This window comes from Cyprinus carpio, chromosome B6 (assembly GCF_018340385.1).
Source record: "Cyprinus carpio isolate SPL01 chromosome B6, ASM1834038v1, whole genome shotgun sequence".
Taxonomy (NCBI): Eukaryota; Metazoa; Chordata; class Actinopteri; order Cypriniformes; family Cyprinidae; genus Cyprinus; species Cyprinus carpio.
This window is the reverse complement of record NC_056602.1, coordinates 27,892,500-27,914,555: the sequence shown is the minus strand read 5'-3', so window position 1 is coordinate 27,914,555 and position 22,056 is coordinate 27,892,500. Positions and strand designations below refer to the sequence as shown.

General features: G+C 35.7%; 1 protein-coding gene across 8 annotated transcripts in view; it reads right to left on the bottom strand.

Moving 5' to 3' along the window:
- Positions 1 to 3,972: 3,972 nt before the first annotated feature.
- Positions 3,973 to 22,056, bottom strand: part of LOC109091683 (transcriptional enhancer factor TEF-5-like) — a 38,652-nt gene continuing 20,568 nt past the window's right edge. Inside the window, exons 4-15 of one of the 8 annotated variants that reach the window (XM_042726602.1) lie at positions 17,247 to 17,311; positions 16,846 to 16,908; positions 14,231 to 14,242; positions 12,046 to 12,174; positions 11,915 to 11,958; positions 11,775 to 11,831; positions 9,185 to 9,246; positions 8,935 to 9,071; positions 7,883 to 8,056; positions 7,556 to 7,699; positions 7,326 to 7,478; positions 3,973 to 6,506 (exon numbers count right to left, since the gene is read on the bottom strand). In XM_042726602.1, the coding sequence (XP_042582536.1) occupies positions 6,393 to 6,506; positions 7,326 to 7,478; positions 7,556 to 7,699; positions 7,883 to 8,056; positions 8,935 to 9,071; positions 9,185 to 9,246; positions 11,775 to 11,831; positions 11,915 to 11,958; positions 12,046 to 12,174; positions 14,231 to 14,242; positions 16,846 to 16,908; positions 17,247 to 17,311 (1,154 nt within the window). In that variant the 3' untranslated portion in view covers positions 3,973 to 6,392. Of the gene's footprint in view, positions 6,507 to 7,325; positions 7,479 to 7,555; positions 7,700 to 7,882; positions 8,057 to 8,934; positions 9,072 to 9,184; positions 9,247 to 11,774; positions 11,832 to 11,914; positions 11,959 to 12,045; positions 12,175 to 14,230; positions 14,243 to 16,845; positions 16,909 to 17,017; positions 17,081 to 17,246; positions 17,312 to 22,056 lie in introns of all 8 variants that reach the window. The other 7 variants (XM_042726601.1, XM_042726607.1, XM_042726604.1 and 4 more) reach the window with 7 other exon arrangements.

Here is a 22,056-nt window from a genome sequence, read left to right as displayed (position 1 = left end):
TAAACATTGTTTTGATGCCTGAAAACCCTTTTTCAAGTTCAAGTTGAGCTTTAATGTCATTCCGCTACATGTGGAAATACAGTGGAACGAAATGTCGTGTCTCACAGTGCTACATAAATACAGACATACAACAATGAAGTAAAACAGTATAAACCTATAAACACAACCTACTGGAACCGATTTGGACGATAACACTATATATATTATCTAAAAGTTTTACAGTAAGCTAAAACAACATAGACTATACAAATGCTTCATAATAATACTTACTATATACACTACTAACCTACTGACAGATTTTGAATATGAATACCTATACATAAGACTAAAAAAAATAGCCTACACAAAAGCTTCACATAATATATCCTATAAACACACTTAACTATTGACAGATATTTTGAATATGAATATACTCATATATACTGTTTACCTACAAGACTGAAAAAGAAAAAATATATAGACTATCGCGAATGCTCACATATACTAACTGTACAAAGTTGCAAAGAGAAACATCGTAAGCTCAAGCAGCAGGCGGGGGCACAGTGCTGTTGATCTGTAGAGTCTAAACATGTAAAACATAAAAAAAACAATGTGGGAAAAAAAACACAAAGCCGCCAAAAAAAAAAAAAAAAAAAAAATTTGCAAAAAAAAAAAAAAAAAAAAATTCAGACAGTTTTTCTGTGATGTGGTAAGGTTGGGAGGAGGTGTTGGGGGTGTTTGGGGGGGTGGAGGAGGGGAGATGGTCCATGTTTCCAGGAGGTAGGGGTTTGTGTGGGGGTTTTCAGAGGAGGGTGGGGGTTGACTGAGTTTAGGGCTCTCACAGCTTGAGGGAAAAAGCTGTTGAGCAGTCTGGCGGAGCGGGCTCTGACGCTCTGGTACCGTCTTCCTGATGGTGGAAGCTGGAAGAGACTGTGGGAGGGATGGGTGGGGTCCTTCACGATACTGTTGGCTTAGCTGGAGCATCGTGTCAGGAAAATGTCCAGGATGGAGGGGAGAGGGGCACCGATGATCACTGTCCGCTGGATGGTCTTTCTGCCGCACTTAACTACCCCTCACCAATCCAAGTCGTAAGGTCAGTGTTGGTCAACGGAGTTTCTCCTGAAGTCCATCACAACCTCCACTCACGCTTTGTCTTCTCACAAATTGAGGGACAGGCTGTTAGTGCCACACCATTCAGCCAGCTGTGCCACTTCCTCTCTGTAGTGCGTTTCATCGCTGTTGTGTCATCCGCAAACTTGAGGATGTGGTTGGAGCTGAACTTGGAACTTTTCATCTTTGACCTTTGTATTGCTCCTTATATTAGTGTATAAAATATTAAAAAAAAAAAAAAAAAAAAAAATATACAAACTATTCAGTAACTAACATCCCTTACAACAACAACAATGACAAAATAAATTAAATAAAAGGTACTATCGTACTACAGTTTTTTTTTTTTCTGTTGTTGTTAAATGTACCATGGTATATATCAAAATAACATGGTATTGTCATCGCTACAGTAATATTATGGCACATCATACACTAAAATTAACCATGATATTTTTATGATATCAAATTCTTGCAAATCCCAAAGATCCTTCTAACATAAACTCCCAGCAGCTTTACACACATCCTAAGCTGAATCTCAATGGCAGCGTGTGCTTGTGATGACAGTAAATCAGTCTGTAGGCCTATTCAGTTTACACCAGTAAGCAGCAGCATTTGCTCCAGCGTTATGATTGTCCACTGAAAACAAACACAGAACGCACAGCTCCCGTAAACATCTGAGCATACTCACGACACCGCAGACAGACCAGACCAGACCAGACCTGAACAGTGACTATACAATCAGTGTTTTAGGGAAGCCGGTTTCCATCATGGGGAAAAAACGAAATAAGCCGGTTGTGGCAGTCATGGGGAACAAAAACACATCTGAAAACAAACAGTAAAGAAAAGGTATGAGAGTTTTTCTTTTTCAACTTCCCCCAATTCACACAATTCATAATCTCTCAAATCAAACAATTCACCTTCAGAAATTAGATATATAAACTCAGAATTATAACTTTTTCTTCTTCCCGCAATTCAGAGTTTTTTTTATCTCGCAATTCAAACTTTTTTCAGACTCTAGAATGTGCTTGAGTGACGTAAATTTGTAATATTTAAAAAGTCAGCAGAACATTCTGGTTTTATGATTGTCTCGCACATTGCCAAAGCACTTTCCGTGTTTGACCTCCATATCACCAGACAACTCGTGACCAACCGGTTTTTTTATTATTTGTAATTGTGTTAAGAAGCCTGTTTCCCACAGGAAACCTTGAACTAACAAGAAAGTACTGTGACTTTATATTGTTTTGCCCTGAACACCTTTATTATTATTATAAACCTGAATTATAACTTTTTGGTCCCGCAATGTTGGGGCTATAATCTCAATTCAAACTTTTTCTCAGAGGAGTGAATTACGCACTTAAAAAAACACACACACACATCACACAATTCCAACACACACAACTATATATATATATATATATATATATATTTTGTATATATTATACAATATATATATATACATATACATATATATAATGACTAGTTGGGTACTTAAGGTAACTAGTGCAAACATATGATGCCATATACACACTTAAGCACACTTTAAAAATAATGTCACTGCATTATATTACAAAACATCAAAGCACGTATCATCTGCGCTCATATGCCGCAGAATGCATTTAATTAAACGCTGTTAAATGTAAACAACTCATATCTGATCTAAACCTTATACCAGACACTAACTTCTCTTCAACACACCAAATCCCTTCACCATTTCATAAACAAACTTTCATGAGCTCAGCGTCTCATATCTTGTCCATCTGCATTCAGACCGCTACTTCCTCATCTGCCACTGACCCCTAATCCGCCACTAACAAAAATCACTCCTCTTTAAAAGTCAATCTCGGCTTTATCAAACGCGTCTGGTGGATATTTCACGTTTAACTTTAAACTTTTAATTTGTAAAATGAGCAAACGTGTTCATCTCTCAACTGCTGAGCGCAAAATAAAGCGTCTTCCCGTGACTGACACACGCGTTTGTATCGCAGAGTTTAAAGTTATTCAGAGTTTAAAAGTTTACTTTTCGTTAGTTTGTTTCCATACAAGAGATACTTTGCAGCAAATGAAGTTCAACGTGAGTACGCCGACTCTCGGACGTCACGGTTCCGTCATTACCAGCGTCACGTTGACTGGAATGCTGGGAAATTGAGTTTTTCTTAGGGAAGCGCTCACCCAATATTGTCTCTGTTTGGTGAAGTACAATGTCTCAAAATATTAATTGGCATATTTTAAACATTCACTGTCAAATTTCAATTAAATAGATGTTAAATCATTATTCGCGGGTAAATTATTTTCCAGAGCGTAAGTAGATGTCATGTGTTTCCTGTTACTTTTCTCAGCGCTTGTAAAGATGGACCAATTAAGGGCCGTTGGTGAAAACCTGTTTTATACAGTCTATGGTGAATACTATCGATGACGTTCTTAAGCTTATTTTAAATTCTTTTGGGTGGAGCGCTTCTATTCGTGCGTGCGAATCAAAGGAATTAATGCAATGGAGTAATATCTAGAGTTAAAAAAAGAAGGGAAAAAATACTTAATCCTTAAAGTCCTTAATTTTAAATGCAGCTCAATGTGGGATTTTTGAAGCGCCCTCTGAAGAAAGAACTTCTGCAACTCGTGAACGTTTTTGGACATTTACCACAGTATTCCTATAAGTACTAATGTATTTTTTAAATGTTGCATTTTTCTCTACAACCAGTAGAGATAAGCAGTTGGTGATAATTCAATACAAAATAAAAGTCAACATGTTAATTCTGCCTCTCACAATTGTCATGTATTCTAGATATTGCAATGTCAGACCTTTAAATATACTTTGTTTTGTTTTTAAGAATATTTTCTGCCAGTCTCATTGATGTGAAAGAGAATAAGACACTTTTACAAAGTTGTAAGTGTGTTTTAAGAAATACGGTCCAAGGAGACCCATGCCATTTTATTGGTATTGCTATACATTGTTTTGATTATATTGTACAAACCCCTAACATTGAAGATATACATAACTGCAATGTACAACTGGTAACCAAGGCCACAATGAACTGTTAAAAACAAGGGGAAAGCTTTTGCCAACACCACTTAGATTATGGCATGAAATAACAGTAACACACAAAATTTTCAATGTATGCATATAGCATCAATTGAAAGTCGAAGAGCAAACATAAAATTAATAATTATAACAACAATAATTATAAAAAGGAAACAAAAACACCTATAAGAAAAAATACAATTGAGGAAACTGTCGTCACTGAAGTTCAAACACAAAAAAGTAGGTGAAGGCTGTCCCAATATACATTACATTTCTGTTTTTTAAGGTGTACCCAAGAATTCGCAGTACCTTCAGAACTTAAACTGCAACTCATGTCTAACAACCATCCCAAGCACATTATCCATACAAACGGTGCCGTCTTTCGATTTTAGGGGCGAGTGGAACAAAAACGCTGCATGGCTAAAAAAAAAAGACCTTTGAAACATTGAATCGTGTCGAAAATTCAAGTTTTTAGTTCTCTAATGGGAAAACAAACATTACATTTTCAGTAGTAGCAAAACATGATCTCAGATCAGCACTGTTAAAATGGCATATTTCTGTAATTCCATTTCGAACACCTGGTGCATTCTGGTTCTAAAAAAAGTTTATGTACATCTGAAAGATTCAGAGAGATGCACAAAGCATAAAAACTATAAGAACACGTCTGTGCTGACGTACAGGGTGACATTAATGACTTTCCCTTTTACACTTTAACACCATGAATACAAGAAAAACTGATGCTTGAACCCAAAACTAAAGGATCTGACATGTAAATGTACTTGATGCAAAAAAACAAAACAAAGGTACACAGTGCAGATACATTGTGATGGTGAAGAAAAAAGAAAGACATGAGTAAGAAACAGCTTGAAAATGCAAACATTCTTTCAAGGGTTTATAAAGCACCAGATACGACAGGCAAAGCAACGTCCTCTGACTTAAAAAGACATAAAACAAACTCCATCGAGGTATTGTTCCAGGGTTAAATGTTTAAAATCTCGACGGGCAGCACTTTGTTTGTACCAGAGTGACATTCACACTTGACTTTTAAACAATCTGACCTTTCCTCGGTTCATGCGTCTCGTGAAAGCTTCGATGAACAGCAGAGTTAAATACTTTGTCACCTTGTAACATAAAGAAATTGATCGCTTTATCTATTCCTACTATTTTATGTCAAGAGGTAGTCAAAAGGCACTTCAGAGTATTATTCGATTTGTGTTCTTTGAAGAAAGGCACTCACATTTGGGTCAACTACTCAGAATCCTTTAGTACCTGCAAAACGGTTTCTGACGCCTTTTCTCTCTTTCTCTTGAAACAAGTAACATCTGCAACTATTCAATTAAATAAAGTCCAGGCACTGTTTTCCTGAACTTCAACTGCAGTGTTTGCAGTACGTCTGTCCTTTATAAAGATGAACGTAAACCCTCCGCTGGCCGACCTGGTCCTCATTTACAAATCAGATAAATCTCACAAAACCTGGCAACAACACGCCCATTTCATATTTCTCCCCAAAATCAAAAGAAAAAAATACAATAACATTTTTCTTTAAGAAAATGCATAAAGAAAACAAACTTATTTTTATAACTTTTTTTTGCATTACGATATTATATTGAAGATCATTAATCACATTGCTTCCCAAAATCTTTTTACTGTAATGCAAAAAAGCACTGCCTTTATCCTGAACTGTTTTAAGAGTAATGACAATATAATTTTCTTTTGCATTATAATAAGAATTTCGGGAGAAAAAGTGTGGTTCTTGAAAATAACATGCAAAAGTAGTCCTAAAAATAGCCTTTATTTTCTTTATCCAATATATATATATATATATTTCCTTTCTGATTTTAGGGTAAAAGGAGACATTTCTTTGTGAGATTCACCCTTATATCACTGTAAAATGCTGCATGTACCACTTACAAACAGCACACATTGTCTTTCATGACATTCTTTCCCATCAAAACACATTCACATTCCCTCCGTGGAGACACAACAAAGCTCAAAAGACATCTATGATCTGTATATGCAACAAAACCAATGTGACCCATTTTGTATTTAAGGCTTTTAAAAACAAATACTAAAAAGTTTTTTTTTGTTTTTTTGTTTTTTACAGAGTAACACTATATGTTTTATGTCCTCAAAGACTCAAATTCTGTACCAGGTTTAGAACAAAAGCAAAACATTTGGTTTTTTGTAACATTTTGGTGTATTCCTCTGATGTTTGGACAATTTGGCATATTCCTCCGTACGTGTGACGGAGGGACTGTGCAAAGCAACAGAAGTCTCGCGGCGGCGAGGGCTAGTCTTTAATGAGCCTATAGACGTGGTATTGTGCCCCGTGTTCACTCGTCGACACTTCAAACACAAACGCTATACACAGCAGAGTCTCCTGGGTTTCCCTGTTGGTCACCACCTGCAGCAGGTCAAACAGAGAAGAAGAGAGCATTTCTAGTACAGGAAAAAAATGACTTTAGAAAATGCAGATTGTAATTATTATTTCCAAGCAATAAACATAAAAATAAAATGATGTATTATTACAATATCATTAAAGGATAATGTAAAGCATTACTTTTGATTTTGTAAACTTTATTTTATAAAATATATATAATTTTATATTGTTTCCAATAAATCACAGGAAAAAAAATTGACTATTTATTCTCATCATAAATTAGATATTAACATGAATATCAATATAATGTCAAAATCACTGTGATTATTATTTTCAAGCAATATACAATAACAATAAAAAATAAAAAACAACCAACTATATTAACAAACAAACAACAATAAATAAAAAATAAACATTTTCATAATTATCTGATAATTATATATTTAGAAAAAAATGTGTTTTATTTTTTAAAACATTTATACTGTTATAACGGTGACAATTTTTCTGATCATAAATTATATATTACTTTTATTAAGATTATCATTATCATCCAAATCATTATTACATTTCAAAATGATATATTTTCATCATTATAATTATATTATTGGAAATAGTTATCATTTTATTTGGTCTCTCCCATTAATTACAACAATTTCTTAAAACAGCTTATTTAATGAATTAAATCAAATCTAGATCATTGATATGCCTCTTTTTAAATGTGTTATAAAAAATATTTTTTTCATTTCTTTAGGTAAAAAAAAAACAACAACTTGTGGACTTATAGAAAACAATACAGATAATTCTAAACATGACAAGGGTGTTAAAGTCTTTATTTTGTTTGACCTGTAAGATGGTGAAGTTTTCTAATACGCTGTTCATCATGTATTTCTCAGGCAGGTGCTTGAGCTTGTGGATGAAGTTGATCATATATTCGCACATGGGAGAGCGATGGATCCGATACAAGCACTTCCCTCCCTCGACACGAGCGTACTCTGTCTGTAAATCCAATAAAGCACGGTCAGATAAGAGAAACACTAGCGCTTTTCAGTCAGTTAAAGGCTGATCTTACTGACCTCCACTTTTTCCACCACTTGCTTCCCGAAAGAGCAGACCTTGGTAGAGACGGTGATGGTCATGTTCTCTGAGCTGCTGTACTGACTGCTGACTCCGTAGAAGGAGCCCGGTCCATCCTGAAGGCCGCTGTTGTTCAGATCCGCCTGAGAGAGAAACACAAACTCAGTACTGTGGTGCAAGTGATGCAACGAGCAAATAGATTCAAGCTGCATGATTTAAGGAGTCATTCATATTTGTAGCAATAACAGTCAGGTACAGTATATGTCAAAGTACCACCAAAGTGCTTTTCTGTGAAGGTTTACGTCACATAAATGACATGCACACACCCAAAACTTGACGAGGAAGAAGGCGTTATGAGGGCCCTTCTCGTACAGCTCCTTGAGTCCTCCCGTCTTCTCGGGGAACTTGTCGTAGATCTGTCGGATGTCCACCGCCTCCAGCAGAGGATCGCTGTAGGAGGGGATGGTCTGGCCAATTTGAACAAACAGGTGTTTGCTGTACTGTAAAAGAACATTTCAAATATATTGTGAGCCGTCTGCATTTCTCAGGGATTAAAGTGTTCTGTCACTACGACGGATTTCCGTCTGTTCATAAAGACAGTCACATTCGAACGAATCAATTGAATGAATTATTCGGTGATAAAATCAGTGACTTGCCGCCACCTGCTGGCGGATTTAGTTTCATTTTTAGCGTATAATTTCAGTCAGGAGCGCTTGTCCTCCTAATTGAAAATTTTAGGAGCACTTTCTGATCAATAATCAAAAATTATGATTAAAAATTATCCTTCCTAATACAAGGTGACATTTGACTCCTTAAAGTGACTTACAGGAATATTTTCTTTTTACCTTTATGGTAATGGCATTATTTTCATCTATGTCAAATTCAGAAATTTATGTTTATAAGCTTTTAAAAATTTCTGTTTAAAACAAGTGAAGCAGAATAAGACAAATAATTTACCAATCATATGAAATTAGTATTAATAAAGTACTTTATACTACAGAGGTGGCACAGAAGAACACAAAAGTGGCTTGTAGGTACATTTATTTTTTTATATGTAGGTACATTTTTATTTTATATTTTATTTTTTTTACGTGCTCCTCATGACAAGTTTGGGAAGCTAGTTGGCGCATGAGTTCCCAAAAGCATGTTGAAGCCGAGATGGATTTCAAGTGAAGCAGCATTTACTGTAAACCAAGCCGCTCTGAGATGCTGCAAACGGATCATGAGCTTCTTGAGTGTAAAAAAAAAAAGTGCTTTAAAAAGAGCTTTACTCTGAAACATGCGGCATATTTATTTAATTAACTAACACACTAATCCATATCACTATTTACTCAACTTTGTAAATAAGCATATTTGTGGAGTGCTCCTGTCTACTCACAGACTCCTGGTCCTGCGGGACCTCCATGAACGCGGAGTACTCCAGAAGACGCAGTTTGGAGGAGGCGATGGTGCGATCCTGCCACACGGGCACTGCGGTGGCAACCGGCGGGAGAGGAGGGGCCAGAGACTCATACGCTGCACAAACACAAGGGGGCGCCACTTAAGACTCAACCATGCACATAAACAGAAGAAACCGAAGCGGGGTGGGCTGTGCTCGAAATGAACTACTATTGCACTAGTATTCTTACCTAAGGGTGGTTGAACAGGTCCAGGTATGTTTGAGTAAGGAGTTTGTGCAAATGGCTTGATGCTGAAAAAGTGTTCAGGATTTGTTAGAATCAAAGTTACTTGTGCAAAAGTAACACATGAGTGCACATGAAAAGATCATTTACTTGGGTTAAACATCGCCTTCAGGGTTCCCACACTTTTTGACCATTTCCAATCATTTGTTATTACTGGATAAGGATTGTTAAAAATCATTTTGATGAAACTGATTTGTAAATGAATCATTTAGAATCAACCAGTTCAACTGAATCGAATGGAAAGAAGCCTTATGCTAGACAAGAGCAATATCCAGCTGATTATTAAATACAAAATATAAATTAAATAAAAAACAAAATTCAAAAAAAAAAAAACAAAATAAAAATAGAAATGGAATCAAATGGAATCAAAATTATTTTTGAAATCAATATTTATTGTTCACATATTTATTAATTCAGTATATAGTTGTGAGATATACAGTATAGTTTATTTTGTGATAATGACTAGATGACCGTATAATATATCTAGTGCTTTCAAACGATTAATCACATCCAATAAAAGTTTTTGTTTTTGTAATATGTGTATTGTGTATATTTATTATGTGTATATAAATACACACACACATACAGGATATATTTATAATATTTATATTTACAAATATTTACATGTATATATTTATATTTGTATAATTTATATTATATATAAATATATTTAATATAGAGATATAACATTTTTCTTAAACATACACATGCATTTGTGTTTATTTATATATACATAATAAATATACACAGTACACACACCTATATTGTGTAAACAAAAACTTTTATTTTGGATGCGATTAATCATTTGACAGCACTAAATATATCATATGTCACCAGCTGTTTTTAAACAGTTGGCCAATTTTGGCTTATTGTTTTTATCGGATGATACCGATTATTGGCCGATACTTTGTTGCGTCCCTTCTTTCTTGTGCTGAACACAAAAGAAGATATTTTGAAGAATGTTGGAAACCAAACAGTTGACAGTGACCATTGACTTCCATACAACTTTTTTTCCTTGGAAGTCAACTGTTTGATTACCAGGATTCTTCAAAATACCTTTCTTTGTTGCAGAAGAAAGGAACTCATTCAGGTTTGCATTTTTGGGTGAACTGTTCCTTTAATTTTCAGTTCTACAAAACACACATTTACTGATATCTTCCAGTTGTCTATGACCGTGGGAACCCTTTGTTATTGTTTTTCCTTTAAAGGTGGGATATTTCACACCTTGACACTTCACTTATCCCACAACTGTTTGTTTTGGCCGTATCAGCTAAGCGTAAGTTCACCTACTTCAGAGTGGGAGTGTAATGTGATAGAAGTCATGTGTGCTAGCTCACGTCTGATAACACACATGCTCAAGAGATTTCAGCAAAAGCTGAGACCACAGAGCCCACGATGTAGAGAGGAATCAGGCTGCCAGTGAATAATGTTGGGAATAAAAACCAGAACCCAGACAGAGCAGCATACTAAAATCTGTCTCTAATGGCATTTCCTGCACCCCTACTGAATCTACAGTAAATCTAACCACGTTTTAGCCAAACTGTGAGCTTGAAATCTGAAACGAATATGATTAAAAAAACTGGCCGCTACAAAATAATAAGAGTTCCCTACTTTTAACCACCAATGAATTTCGATGACTTTTTCAGTTGTTTGCGATTACTAAGCACTGCACAGAGAAATTCCTAGCCAATTAAAAAAAAAATTAAGCTAAGCATCTAGAACAGTTTATATCATAGAAATGGATGACTCTTTCGCAACTTCATGAATTTATTCATCTTCATGACTTTTTCAGGCACAGGAAGTTTCCTGAAATTATTGCAATATTATTTATTAGTATATTATCATGTATTATTATATAATCATATATAAATATCTCTATATTTTCCATGTGCATAGTAATCTTGTGCTCAAACAATAAACAGATGCACCATTTTCATTTACAAACAATTGACTAAGACGTTTTTTTTTTCCCCCCTATTCAAACCAGCGTTGTTATTGTTAACTAAAATTATTAAAAATACTTTTTTGTTAATTGAAGTAAAGCTAAAATAAAATATAAAAATGAGATGAAAGACTTAAACTTAACGAAAATTAGAAATGTTACTTTGGCAGCCAACTAAAATAAGTTTAAACTGAAGTACCAAAATAACTTAAATAGTAAAACTGAAATTAAAATAAAATCTAAAAACGTACATAAACAAAACTGAAAGTATAAAAAAAAAATATATATATATATATATATATTTATATATATTATATATATATATACAAAACTGAAAGTATACAAATAAATGTTCATTCAAAAACTGAAAGTATACAAATAAATGTTCATTCAAAATATCAATGAAATCTATAATGGTATATAAATAATATTAAACTAACACTTTCTTAAACTCGAGATACTAGTTTGAATCTGTCAGATAATATACAGTTGGACATATTACACTACCGTCAATGGAATCTGAACCAGATTTCCGTCCCTAGCAGTGAATCAAGCTAGCGAAAGATCAGTTCAAGCTCTGTGGAGGGAACTTACGCGTAGCTGGTGCGGCCAAGCCCAGGACTTCTTCCTGGATTGTGCCTAAGAACCAGCCTGATACATAAAAACGGGATCCATTAAACGTGCCAAATACACAGACACACAGATAAACACGTATGACCTCATGAGTTACTCACTCCTCAGAGGGTCCGGGTTGACCTGGGATAGGGGTCGGCCAGAACTGGAAAAGCAGCAATGAAAATCAATCAAATTGCTCCATAATTTGTGTACAAGGTAACTTCCAGGTTAAGTACAATCTAAATCGTACCCGTGCAGTTGGAGGGTAAGGGGATTGTGGAAGAGGCGGAAGAGGTTTTCTGATTAGACTTGGAGACACGATCTGAGCAGAGGAAAGTGACCCAATGTTCTGGAGAGCCTTGTCTTTGGACGCTTGATCCTGAGGAGAAGGAGACACAGGTCAGCAGAATAATCCAGAAGAAAATACAGACAAAATACTTATTAATTTTAATTAATGCAAAGCAGCCTGCTGGTTTATGATAAAGTAAGACCAAAAGCATCAGAAGAAGGGGAAATAATAGAAGATCAGAGAGCACCAAATCAATCTCAAAGAGAATTAGATTCACATTTACAGTGTTTGCAAGACAGCGATGGAAAAGTGTTAAAGTTTCAGGTAAGTTGATGTTTTAGGCTTCAAGTGTCTTGTTTTCTTTCAGATGTGCATGAAAATCATGAAAATCATAGAGCCATTAAAAAAATAATCACAATACAGAGTCAGAAAGAAAACCAATCGCGAATCAGTATGCAAATATGATGATGTCATTGCTATTAGATTTTAGAATGCTGAACATTCTAAAAAAGCAAGTCAATGGGAGATTTTCAAATTCTCTAAATTTATTACAAAATAGGCCTATGATATGTAGTCTATAAAAATTGAAATCATACAGAAAACCCAAGGCCAAAAACTACTGTTAAGCAAGTTCACCCCAAAATAAAGAAATTAATATTTGGAGAAATATAGCATTACATCGCTTGCTCACAAGTGGTTGCTCTGCAGTGAATGGATGCCGTCAGAATGAGAGTCCAAACAACTGATAAAAACATTACAATAATCCACAAGTATTCCACACCCCTCCAGTCCATAAATTGAAAAGCCAAAAAGTTGACTGTTTGTTAAAAATAAATTTGTCATTAAGATTTTTTTACTTTAAATCTTGGCTAAAATATGAGTTCTCTATTCATAATATTGCGTTCTCCGGTCAAAAGGTCATCTCGTCTGAATCAGGAGAGAAATATGCACAGATCAAGAACCATTCACAACAAAAAAGACATCTAAACAGTTCTAAACAAATGTGTTGATACAGTATATTTTGATGTGAGAACAGGGGATGGACTTTTTCAATGGAGAAGCGTTATATAGACTTTTGGCCAGAAAGAACAGTTTTAAGTTAAAATGCCTTAATGATGGATTTGCTTCTTACAAACATGCAGCTTTTCACTTCACAAGATGTTAATTGATGGACTGGAGTGGTGTGGATTTGTGGATTATTGTGATGTTTTTATCAGCTGTTGGACTCTCATTCTGACGGCACCCATTCACTGCAGAGGATCCATTGGTGAGAAAGAAAAAAAACTAAAAATTTCCAAAAATATTCTCATAAAAAAAAAAAAAACCCTCATGATGATGACAACATCAACAAAACATAATAATTTTTAGGTAAACTATTCCATTGCCTTGCGAACACTATAATTATGTATTTGCTTCAATATTAGTTACTGGACCTGCAGACTGCCTTTAAGCCTTTTAAAATCATGTTTATTAATAAGAATCTTTGGATTTTTGTTCCAATAAGAAGAGGAAAAAGGCAAAAGCAATACAGGTATCTGAAATATATCAATTACTGTGCAGCCAGCAGAGCAAAAGCAACATACTGGCCCGGGATGTCAAACAAACATACACATTTTTGGACCACGTTCCAGTTTTGTCTCACCAGTCAATCACCGAATCTGGTCAGGCTTCTTTTTCATGGATATTAAATTATACCATATGAAAAACATGCCCTGCAAATGAAAGCTATTTAACTATACGTTTGGCATGACATTCCAGTTTTCCAGAGGCTGAGTGTGTAGCACGTCACTTTGCATCACAATAAATGAACGTGGATAATAAAAAGACTCGCAGCTCACTCGGAAGCACAACCACAGTAAGTGGTGTTGTTTCACAATTACGGTTTTTGAATTTATAAAGCCTGTATGATCTGCAATACATCATAAAACAGAGGGACGACATGGAAAGTTCAGAGAGCAAAACGGCCAGGCATATTATTGACACAAGAATTATGAGCAATCTATGCACACCGCAAGGCCAGAGAAGAGGACTTTATAATGGCAGTGCTGGATGTAAGCTGAACCTGTGCAGGACAGCCAAGCAAAGCGAAGCAAAAAAAATAAAAAATAAATCAACAATAATTTGCAAAATTCAAATTCACACTTACCAAGTTCATGGCCTGAATCAAAAGAAAGAAAGACCATTAGTACAATATTTTGAAAGCAATTTTACTAAACCTATTGTCTCTGACAACAAAGTTTGGGATGCATGCTAACTACATGAAAGTCAATTCTATTCTAAACCTTTTTCAATTCTATTATATCCTAGATCTCTTCTGGAACTATTTTCTTGATCTTAAAATTAGGGGTGTAACGATCCATTGATACATTAAATGTCTAACGATACGATGTATCGATGCCACACGTAAAATATCGATATCTGTAATATAAATAGGCACCTTATTTTGACACTGTCCACATATTCACCAATGTCCGTGTATGCATTACCGCCAACGCGTGCATTCTCGTTCAAACGAAGACTGGCTGAAGGGTGAGCGTAAAAGATGCTCTGGATAGTTGACGGAATTCTTGAGCATTTTCAGCACGCACTGACACACGCACACATCCAAGGCGCACGCATACAGACAGCGCACTAATACCTAATTGAGCTCTCTTACGCTTTTTTGTGCATGGATGAACAAATACAGACCAAATTACATTAACGTGTGTGTGCCTCTGCAAATATCCTAGTGAACAGTCGCTTATGTCTGTCTTAACATAAACAGTTGAGAGAAAAAACACATGTGTATCAGTATATTGGATCAGTGCTTTTCTTCTTAAATTGAAAGCAGACTAAACTTCTGTAAAAGGAAAAAAAATCTCTGATTTTGACTGAACAACTTTTAAGGATTAATCTATATTTAATTTATACATTGAAGACTATGCAGTGTTATTTAACATTTGATTATTACATTTCTGTACCTGAAAATCTTTGTTTTGTTATATTGTATTTATTTTCTGCTATAGCTTGTAATTTGGTTATCTGTAGAAAAGGTTTTTAGCACTAAGCCCATAGTAGCAGCCGAAAATTCTCAAATACAGTTAACAGCTTTATTTTTGTATTTTTTTTAATAAATTTTTCTACATTAGTGTATTTTTTCCTACAACTGGAGTACCTCGTTTGTGTTGTTTACTAATGAGGATTTACATTATTTTATACATTGCATATTTTAGCACAGAAGCCTGAAAGACTGTCTTGACGGTTATAATATCTTAAGATTACTGATCTGTCTTTTTTCAATTATTTATTTTTCTTTTTTATTTAAAAAACAAAAAAAACAAAAAAAATAAAAAAAAACAAAAAACTGCAGGGCCTATTTTTTGTTGTAAATGTCCCAATTGTGGAACAGAAAAAAATTAAGTTAAATGTTCATGTTATATGTTTTGGTTGCATTTGTGAGTTAATAAAAATGTAGATGGTTGTCTAAAATAGGTATATAAAATAATAGTATCAATATATCGATTGATATTCTCCTGAACCGAATCGTATCATAAAATTTTTTGAAGTATCGGCAAATATTGTATCGCTATAAATGAGAATCGATATCGTATCATATCGTGACAAACCATCCAATTTACACCCCTACTTAAAATGGCTTGCACATGTGAAAATGTTTCTGAACATTTCAGGCAGAAATGGCATACTTTGTGCAAAAAATGTGGCACATACTGTACATCCATTTGTTCTATGCTTTTATAACCTACCTGAAAAAAAATCTAATAAGCACTAATAAAAAAAAAAAAAAAAGCTTTTCTGCAAATAATTTACTTATGTTGTAGTTCATGAATATACTGGCAGGGGGCGCCAAACACTACAATCAAAAATCACTAAAAATACAATGCAAAAACTACATATTAACGTTTAGAATTCACTGCTTATGTAAATTCTATTTATGTAATTTTGCAATTTCACCCACTTATCCTCAATATAAGGCAAAAAATAAACAAAAAACAAAAATAGTCCAATATTTATTCTAACTTTGTGCAATCTTGATTAAAATCACAATGTATCTATCTGTATTTTTACGATCTACTATTAGTGTTATCTGTATGCACCAAGGGTCTGAGAGTAACGAAATTTCAATTCTCTGTATGTATGTACTGTACATGAGGAAGAACTGACAATAAAGCAGACTTGACTTGACCTTATACACAATTTAAATTTACACATTTTCTTTAATTAGACAAGGGATTTTTACCATAAACCAACTATATTACAGATTCTCTCCCTCTCTCTCTGTCTCTTTGTACACACACACAGATAATAATAATATTTAATTTCAACAAATTTGTTTACATCACAGCCAGACTCATAACATAATCATCATCTAAAAAACCCATATCGCTCGACTGCATTACTGTATTGTGTTATCCAGAAGTTTTTCAGACAGATTTTTACAAGTGAAAACTGAGTATCAGTGACAGATACATGGAGTCTGGATGCAAGGAAAGGAAGGTTGAAGAAACAGTGAGCTTCAGGAAAGCCAAAGGGCAAAGATCTCAGCCATTCATGCACATTTAGCCTCTACGACAACCAGCAGCGCCAAACGCAAAGCACAACACTACATGACACAGCTTTCCGCAGCACTTCCAACTTTCTTAGCCAAATATTGCTCAAGATTTTATTCAGCCAATAGATAACTGGAACTTACAGCAATCTTTAATTGGTCTGTGCAAAGCTAACTGCTGTTAAGCCCCGCCCCACCCGCAGGAAAGCGCATACCTTCAGCTTTGACTGTATCTCGCGAGATTTTCTCCGGGCAAGAACCTGCAAATGGCTAGAAACCTGCAGAACAGAAAAGCCAAAGAGGAGGAAAAGAAAAAGAGGAGGAAGAGGAGGAGAAAGAGAGAGAAGCCGTAACCAAAGAGGAAAAAGATGTGGGTTTCCAACCTACCTTTATACCTGCTTGATACTCTCGAACTTTCTTCCGCGCTAACACCTGTATGTGACTAGATACCTGAAGAATTGCGAGATGGTTTAACAAAAACATACATGAAGAGTCACAACACACTATTTGCTTTGAGGAATATTTCAACAACTGAACTGAAAACTGTCATTAAATCTTTTTTGTTGTTATGTAAACAAATATTTAGTGCAATCGATGGTATATATAATGTACATACCTGTTTTCTTGTGCGGGTTTTGCCTGTTCTCAGCTTGATGTATCTGGCAATAAGCTCATTGCGACCTGAGAGGAAAGAACATTTTCTGTAAGTTTCACAGTGACCAAAAGGTGGCGACAAAAGCAATGAAAGAGAAACATGCGTCTCTCATCAACACTGCCAGACTTCATGAGACTGAAACCACAAACAGACAACTAATGAAGTAAAGCTTTTGGCTTTATATACTATATTTGCCTTTAAATGATGGGAAATATTTAAAATGACCATTTTTTAAACTGCTGCAATCAGTCATCTGGTAATAAGAGCAGTATCTATAAAAACCTCTAATAAGGATACATAATGGAGTATGTAATATGAACCTCTGGCTCAAAAATACTAACTGCTATTAACTATTTATTTAATTACTGACCATTCTCATACATCTACTAGAATCTTTTTTTTTTTTTTTTTTTTTTTTTTAATCTATTCAATTGTGAAATGCCTAAATAAATGTAATTGTATTATATATAAATATTTTTAAAAAATATATATAAATTTGTAACAAATAAAAAAATGCTATATATAATTATAAATACTTTCTTTTTTATATTAACATTTTCATGAAAAAATGCAACACTTTCTACTAATCAAATATTCTTATAATAAAACCAGGTTCACACTACAAGCAACACACAACGACAAAGCAACATGATCACATTCATTTCAATGGAAATCTGGTCATTTCAATGGAAATGAGGCGTGTCCAGCAACGCAACAAAGTTCAGAATCATGAATAAATAATATTCAGTCTTTTGCCTCAAAAATGTTTGTATTTAGCAGCAAGAAAACTGATTTTCTGTCAATGTGAGAACGCCCAGTAGCAACCTCATCACCAGCCCCGAGTGTGACTGCAGCTTAACTCCTAAAATGCATGGGGCATTCAGCGCCCCCTTGAGGAAGACCACTTTGCTTTTTATATCAACAAATTTTATGTCATTAAAGTGTTTGCAACGTTGAGTTGCCCATGAATGCACATTTCTGCCTCGGAGTAAAAAATTGTGATATAAAATTAGCAAGATATAAAGGCACATTATGAAAAATAAAGTCACACATTTTATATCTAAAATATTTTTATATACATCCAAAAAAAACAATCAATTAACATCAAAAAAAAGAATAACAACAATTAGTTTTTTTTTAGTCTGGAGGCGGAAATGGTTTTCCACAGCAGAGAGACCACTGCACTGATTTGAGTTTCTGCACACCATTCCCCAGACACACCCTCTCTCTCTCCAAGCCTCCGCATTCCTCGCATTCCACTGGGCCTGTGACATCTGCCCCACACAACTTGATTTGATGAGGGCAACAGCCTGGAGCTTTTCTCAGAGAGCGAGAGAACGGCTCGAAAAGAGCGAGGGAGTGAAAGAGAGAAACAAAGAGCTTTGCTGTTTCTGCCAGCAACTGGCAGCTGAAGATCATCCCATCCTACCAAACGGACACCCACACCTGCCACAAACCATCCCAGCAGGAGGCAAAGAATAACACGGGCCCCCTGTGTCCCATATTCCCACCTCCCGGCTCTGATTCCCTCATCAGGTTTCTTCTCAACCTTAGAGTACGTCTGGAAAGGAAACTCAAGCAGGAGTGTTTCGGTTCAGGAATAACACCTGAAAAAGTTTTGGCACGGTTAAACCTCCTAGCCGGTCACTGGAAGGTTGCTGGATCAATTCCTGCAAGGAATGGGCTGTGATCCACTAACCAAACCACAGTCAACACAAACTTATCTTGTCCTTCAAATGCCTTTCATGCTCTGCTGAGACGGTTTACCAGAACCTTCTGTTGAGCAGAAACGAGACTCAAGGTGGGTCAGAAGGGTGGATGGTACTTGGTCCACAGTACTTGGTGGAAAAATATCTTACAGGTGGAAAATATCTTGAAGCTGTAACAACTACGAAACCAGACAGACGGCATTTCTGCCATTCAACTGGGCTGTAAATCAACTTGGCAAAGCCAAGACGCTGAGAAGCGGAGATGAGGGAAGGCACTAGAAGCATCAGAGGTTGTACAAAAATTGTGTAAATTTCAGTTTTGGCATGACATTTGGTGCACAAGATGTGCATGTTCTCCAATGGCTATGTTCACTTACATTACATTTAGTCATTTAGCAGACGCTTTTATCCAAGACGACTTACAAATGAGGACAATGGAAGCAATCAAAAAACAACAAAAGAGCAATGATATATAAGTGCTATAACAAGTCTCAGTTAGCCTAAACGCGGTATACGTAGCAAGGGCTTTTAAATAATATAATAAATAAAAAGAAAACAGATAGAATAGAAAAAGAATAGAGCAAGCTAGTGTTAGAGGTCTTTTCTTATAATTGTAAAATAAATGAAAAGAAAATAGACGGAATACAAAAAGATTAGAAAGGTAGTTAGAATTTTTTTTTTTTTTAATAGAATTAGAATAGTGAGTGCAAAAGTTAGAGGGTCAAATAAAGATGGAAGAGATGTGTTTTAAGCCGATTCTTGAAGATGGCTAAGGACTCAGCTGCTCGGATTGAGTCACTTATCAGCTTTATTTCTCGTAAATGCAACTCTCACAATTGTGACCTTAAATCTTCATATATTTCTTAGGACATAAACAGCTTTCATAATAGGTCACATTGTGAGATCCAAAAATAAATTCTGCAATATAAGTCGCTATTAGAAGATGTAATGTCTCAAATACAACTGCAAAACTAGAGTTAATGCTCTTGGAAACATTTCCTGCTGAAGCATAAAAAAAAGAAAAGAAACTTAATTCAAAGCATAACTAATAAAAGTTGTCTCAATGCAACACACTTATTTCCACCCATCAATGTTGGTGTAATAAAAAGAGGCAGCTCTGCACTTCACATTACACTGCTGGCTTTTTAGGCCTGATCCAGGCGGTGTTAACATGGCCGGAACAGACGGCGTTCCCAAGGCCTAACATCAGTGGCGGTATTATGAGCGATGTCGTCACTCTCCTCGTGAGTGGGCTTCTTCAGTGGCAGATGACTACATGTAAATGGATAAGGTGTTTATAGTCACAGGACAGAGCAGGCTCTCCATGAGGTCGGCATTCGCTTTCCTGGACATGGCGAGAGCAATGAGTGTCAACGACATGCTGGGATTTGTTTACAACTTGATTTATTAATAAATCCAATATGTGGAATTTCACATTGGCACAGTAACTGTGACTAGGTGCACTGAATTGCTTAACATATCAAATCAACTCACAAACCCGCTTTCACATGAAATAAACCACTAAAGCCATGGCATATGAGTCAAACATACCATGAATGACAACAGAACCAAGGATACCACCATAAGGCTGCATGGTTTCAAGGGAATCCCTCAACAAAGATATACAACAGATATCAGGCATAGACTTTCAGAAAATGCCAAAAATGTTCTATCAACAATGTCAATTCTCCAGTATTTTCTTATCAGCCAGTCGCGGCCTCTGAAACACCACATAGCGCATTTGAAGACTTCATAGTGAGTCAGTAAATATGTTTGGATTTACAGCAAGAGGAGGATAAAGCCTGGATGATGTAATCCCAGACTACAGAAGAGACTCTGGAGGCTTGTTTGCAAGATCTAGTGTGCTGCCTTGTCGTCTACAGCCAACACAGGCAGCTCCGCACCTTCTAAGGCAGGATGAAACAGATTAAACTGCTCTATAAATGCCAGCTGCTTTGTTGACGCATGCTACATAAAAGAAAGCACTTGCATAAAGTCCACAAGAGATGCAACAAACACTCAGTTCTAATAGAATGACTTTTGTTGCTAAACAAAAGAAAACCTCTATTAAAGTGTATAAAAATACACAGTTCACACAAATATTGAATGCAATCAGTCATTTCAAATTAGATAGAGCAATTTTTCTATTTATACTTCTATGGCAAATAAAACATAGCTATACTTAAACTTGACATTTCCCTCAACCCAGACCCTGTCCCAAATGCCACGCTCAAGATTACTAATCCACACTGGCACTGACTTAGCAAAAGTCCACCCTTAGCCTAAAGCAAAACCCTTAAGAATAATAAAATGACAAATTTAACTCCGAATATCACATAAAACGTGTGAATAAAGCACCGTTTCCATCCAACGACTCACAGAGAACAAAATCGTCACTTCCTGATAATCTAGCACTAAATATCACTAAGAAAAGTAGGAGAAGTCAATGAAATAATAATTTTCATATACAATAAATTACGAGCGAGCAGACGAAACAAATGAGGTCATTGCTTTTGGAGGTGGATGCCTGTTGTTTGGGAACGCAGTCATGTAAGACAGTTCTGCGAGGCACTTATACAGAAATACTTTGACGACAAACTTTGGCTCAGGCATTGCAGAACTAGGGTTGGGCCGATAATATGCCTGGCATCGAAACTGCTTGGCATCGAATCTCAAGGTTCGCGATCGCACGTACTCTGTTTATACTATGAAGCAGCAATACTTACAACACATTTTACAAGATTAGATGTTTATCAGTGGTGCTCATGATCTGCAAATCCCCCCCCCCCCCCAAATGTCATCGTCCATTGCAATGTTTCACTGTAGACATCCTCCGATGCCAATTTTGTAGACATCGCTCAACCCATGCAGATCGACCAAAACAACATTTGAGAGGCTTCACTAGTCTAAAACCACCACCAAATCAAAATGTGCATAAAAACAGGGCGATGGAAACTTGTCAAAATGCATTCTGGGACTCCCTTCGAATATGGCCAAATCAAAAGGAAAGGTTTCCATCCGAGGATTTTTTACGGAAAAATATTTAGCGCTTCAAAAATTTT